The sequence below is a fragment of the Zingiber officinale genome, chromosome 1A (assembly GCF_018446385.1).
Source record: "Zingiber officinale cultivar Zhangliang chromosome 1A, Zo_v1.1, whole genome shotgun sequence".
In the NCBI taxonomy this organism is placed as follows: domain Eukaryota; kingdom Viridiplantae; phylum Streptophyta; class Magnoliopsida; order Zingiberales; family Zingiberaceae; genus Zingiber; species Zingiber officinale.
In genome coordinates this window covers 193,156,978-193,161,871 of record NC_055987.1, presented here as the reverse complement: position 1 = coordinate 193,161,871, position 4,894 = coordinate 193,156,978, and the positions used below count along the sequence as shown (strand labels likewise).

At 37.6% G+C, this 4,894-nt stretch overlaps 1 protein-coding gene across 1 annotated transcript; it reads left to right on the top strand.

Annotated features, from left to right (window-relative positions):
- The first annotated feature begins 662 nt into the window (after window positions 1–662).
- Window positions 663–2,506, top strand: LOC122013943 (alpha-humulene 10-hydroxylase-like). Its single transcript, XM_042570156.1, has 2 exons — window positions 663–1,664; window positions 1,774–2,506. The coding sequence occupies exons 1-2, from the start codon at window positions 729–731 to the stop codon at window positions 2,392–2,394; spliced, it is 1,557 nt and encodes a 518-aa protein (XP_042426090.1). The 5' UTR covers window positions 663–728; the 3' UTR covers window positions 2,395–2,506.
- Window positions 2,507–4,894: the final 2,388 nt, after the last annotated feature.

The following is a 4,894-nucleotide window of genomic DNA, read 5'->3' as shown; positions in this document are numbered from 1 at the left end:
GATAGAATCCCAGACCATCGGTTTAATTAGGATCACAAATAATTCAAAATGTTGGAAAACCATCGGTTTAATTAGGATCACAAATAATTCAAAATGTTTGAAAAAAATGCATGCAGTTGAAAATTTAAATGTTAAAAATTAACGATTTATTACATGAAAGTGATAACTCTCACGAGAAGCCTTCACGACCTCATGCAATCTAAAAGGGATATAAATTATGGAGAACTTCGTGACCTTTGTATAGGGTCAAATGATCCGTAATATATATAAATACCAACGGTCTTAGCCGGGCTGAAAACCATCGATTTAGTTCATACATGCAGTTGAAATGCATGAAAATGTTCGGAAATAAAAAATGCATGAATATCAGATTAAAATATGTATGAAAATAATCAGATTAAAAAAATGTTTGTTAATCATGTGGATACGAGAAGTCAGTTGACTTAGCTTGTTCTTCATACTGGATAAAAAAATTAAATATATGAAACTATTAGTACGGGAAAAGTATGGAAATATAATCAGATTAAAAAAAAGGTGGCTACGCATATTGACTCGATCGGAGGACAGAAATAGTTCGTTATTCAAAATCAATTTTGTAAGAAATTAATTAAAATTAGTCTCTGGTTTTGTTATAGTTCTATAAATGCATAGGACGAAGAGAGGTTGATGCATCCGATCGATTCGATCAGTAAGGAGTTAGCAAGTAGCTACTGCACTCGCATTTGGCCATGGAAGCTAATTTCCTCTTCTCCCCTTTCTTCATCACCCTCTTCCTCGGCTTCTCCATAGCGGCAGTGCTACTACTGCTCAGGAGACCAACGAGTGGAGCTCATGACAAATCACATGGACAAGTCCTAGCTCCTCTGCCACCCGGCCCTCCCAAACTTCCCCTCATCGGAAACATCCACCAACTCGCCGGCGCCAACCCTCACCGTACTCTGCGCAGCCTCGCTCGGACTCACGGCCCGCTCATACTGCTCCGCCTCGGCCAGGTCGACTTGGTCGTCGCTTCGTCCGTGGAGGCCGTGGAGGAGATCATCAAGCGTCATGACCTCAACTTTGCCAGCCGGCCGACCGACTTGACCTTCGTCAACATACTGACCTACGACGGTCTCAGCGTCGCCATGGCCGCCTACGGCGGATATTGGAAGCAGATGAGGAAGATCTACGCCACGGAGCTGCTCAACTCCCGGCGCGTCAAGTCCTTCGCGGCCATCCGCGAGGATATGATCCGTAAGCTGACGGCGGAGATCGCCGGCAAGGCGTCGGCCCAAACGCCTCTCGATCTCGGCGCGATGGTGATGTCCATGAGCAACGCGGTGGTGGTGAGAACGGCGTTCGGTGAAAGGTGCAAACAACAAGCCGAGTTCTTGCAGCTGGTGAAGGAGTCGGTGAGCCTGGTGACCAGCTTCGCGGCGGCTGACATGTACCCGTCCCTCAAATTCTTGGACACTCTCACCGGATTGAAGTCCAAGTTAAAGCGTACTCGGGATAAGCTAGACAGAGTGTTCGATGAAATCATCGCACAGCGTCAGGCTGCACGAGCTGCTGATCATGAAACCACAGATCAGGAGGATCGAATCATCGACGTACTTCTCAGGCTTAAAGACGAAGGCGGATTAGAATTTCCCATCACAACCGAAAGCATCAAGGCCGTTGTCTTGGTGATGATCTTGCTTATGATTCATTAAATTCAATTCAATTCAATTCAATTTGCTGATGATCTTGCTTGCATGCATGCTGTTAATTAATTAATTGATTAATTTCCTTTAGGAAATATTTGCTGGAGGAACAGAGACATCATCGACCACGATCGAATGGGCCATGTCAGAGCTGGTGAAGAACCCTGAGACGATGGAGACGGCCCAGCGAGAGATAAGGGAGGCCATGCGAGGGAAGAATAATCTGGAAGAGAGCGACATATCCAAGTTTGGCTACCTCAAATTGGTCATCAAGGAGACGCTGAGGCTCCATCCTCCAGGCCCTCTGTTGCTCCCGAGAGTATGCACAAACACCTGCGAGGTCATGGGGTATCGAGTGCCGGCAGGAGCCCGAGTCCTGATCAATGCATTCGCGTTGGCAAGAGATGAGTCTTATTGGGGCGCCGACGCCGAAAGCTTCAAGCCGGAGAGATTTGAGAACGGCTCAGTCGACTTCAGGGGCTTCAACTTGGAATACTTGCCATTTGGCGTAGGTCGAAGGATATGCCCCGGCATGACCTTCGGGCTATCGGCGGTGGAAGTTGGGTTGGCTCACCTCCTCTTCCACTTCGACTGGAAGCTTCCCCATGGCATGAAGACGGAGGATTTGGACATGATGGAGATTTCCGGGACGAGCGCACCCAGGAAAACTCCTCTCGTTGTGCTTGCCGATCTCGCCATTCCTCTGCCATAGTCACTTATTATATATATGCGTTCTTCAAATTCAGTGTATACTGCATGCCATGATATATCAATTTATGATATATATGCTTGTAATAAATAAGTGCCTTGTGTTTCGTATTTAATCTGGGCATGAATTTTGATATGAATTCCAATGGCGTGAAAGTTAAGACAAATTTCCTAATTGGATTTAATTTATATTTCTTTCTTGACTCCAATCGTCACAATTAATTGGTCAATGGAGGACGTCTAAAAGAGTTCGACTTCAATATATTTATTTCCTAAGACAGTTAATTGCTTTAAGCCCACTAAATGATATATTTTGTCGATATTGTATTTTTCTAAAATCTCATCATCTCAATTAGTTGCGTTATAATTCAGACACGTCTCCGGCCTTTTCACACAAAAGCACACGAGGAAATTATATATATATTACTCAAACTCAAAGTCAAATTGATCAGTCGCCACATGCAATCAATTATTTGACGACAAATTGTATTTTTTTGACGAGTGAAAAGGCAGCTACTTGGAGGCGGTAGGGCGGTCCGTGGAGAAATAAGATCTTGTCGTACGTTTTTTTCATGGTCAAGCCATATCTCTACCTGGGATAAAGAGATATGGTCATATCTTAACCTACGGTCAGGCCGTATTTTAATCTGGAGATCATGTATGACCGTACCTTAGAGATACAGTCTGCCCGTGATTCTTTCAGTTGGAAGAGGTACACACCGTCACGCCATGGAGCAAGGCCTGGGTTACAAATTTACTTCGACGCCTAATTCCCTTTATTTTGTGTTCTAATTTTTTCTTATCAATTAAAATAAGCAACAAACATATCTCCGAATAAGATAAATAAAAGCATGACAATATAATCAAAATAATTCTAATTGATTGACATATTAAAAATAAGATTCTAATTAATTGGCACAGTCAATTTGATTAAATATGATTTTATGAATATTTTTTTATATAATTAGCGGATATTAAATTTGACCTTAATTTTCTTATTTTATGTAATTAATCCTAAAAATTAGGAATAAATTTTACGGTTCAGAAGATTATATATATTTTTATAATTGACCGTTGATGAATACATACAAAATTAACCAAACTTTCCTCCCACCTAATTTTATGGTTTCCCTTCCCAGTCTTCGTCGATCGAGTGGATGAAAGCGATGGAAAAAACTAGCGTCTACTTTGCAGACAGAGAGGGATTAATTTAATGAATGAAAGCAAGCAAAGGAATGTGTGGCAACCAAGTGCAGTGGGCGTGGATCATTTAATGGATATATCGTACTCTGACCCCACTTTTTTGTTGCCGTGTTGCATACCACGACCACAAGTTTTATAAAAAGATAATACTAAATAATCAGAATTTAGTATTAATATGCATTAATTAAGATTACATGTAATTATAAAATACTTTATATTCAGATTTAGTTGCCTAAATTCTGGTAATTACCGATATAAAAAAAGTGGTCGGCTTCCATATTTGATTTATTGTCTAAAGTCAATTGCAACCAAGTGGATTAATCTCAACCAAGTATATTATCCCAATTAATTAACTAATTAATAGAAAAACAAGTACATACTAATAAATACTTACAGAAATTTCCTCTTACACAGAGATCTTTTCCCACTAATGGAAGTTAGCTTTTTTAAAATATTAAATAAAAATAAATTAAATTAAATTTATCAAAGTATGTTGAACGAAGCAAGCAATTTCTAATAATAATTCATATTTATAAAGCAAGTATTAGCCTGGTCATTGTCTAGCTAGTTGATATTGAGATTACGTGTGTATAGTTGAAGATTTAAATCCATTTAAAGATTATTCTTCTCACCGTACTTTTAATATGTCCAAAAAAAATAAAAATAATATATGATATTTATAAATATTATAATTTAAAATATGGATAATCTATTTGAAACATAAAATATTAATAGCAATAATAATTTAAAATTTATAATAGCATAATCACGAGCATCCTAAGTTTAAGATATAAACTTCAGAATTATTTTATAATTTTTTTATAAAATATAACTTTTAGATAATGAGATAAACGTTTAATATTGACAAAACTAAAATTATGAGAATGAGAAATAAAAGTGAGTAATTAAACACCACTTTATAATTAAGATAATAAGCATAAAAGAGACGTGACTACGTATAAGTTTTAATTTTCTTATATCGTAAATCGGATATATATACATGTAACTTGAATAAGTGTAAATTTTATTTATATTTTTTATTTTTTTAAATTATAAATTTAAAAAATAATTATCTTAAATGGTCACAAATCATAACGTTATTAAACTGTAAACCATAACCTTCTTTGAAAATTAAAGTTAAGAGTTGAAATTTTTATAACCGTTCAACTATTAGTTATGAACCATCAGATCCTTGATTTCAAATCATCGATTTCAAACCATTATTTTAGAACTATCGATTTTGAATGGTGGTTGAGAATGACTTCATTCAGTGGGAATTCATAATTTGTTTTTGCAAATTT

Bases quoted from the DNA above. Each gene is read 5' to 3' on its own strand.
- LOC122013943 (XM_042570156.1), top strand. From the start codon at position 729: ATGGAAGCTAATTTCCTCTTCTCCCCTTTCTTCATCACCCTCTTCCTC. The intron at 1,665-1,773 runs GTGATGATCTTG...AATTTCCTTTAG, and splicing joins GCATCAAGGCCGTTGTCTTG to GAAATATTTGCTGGAGGAAC.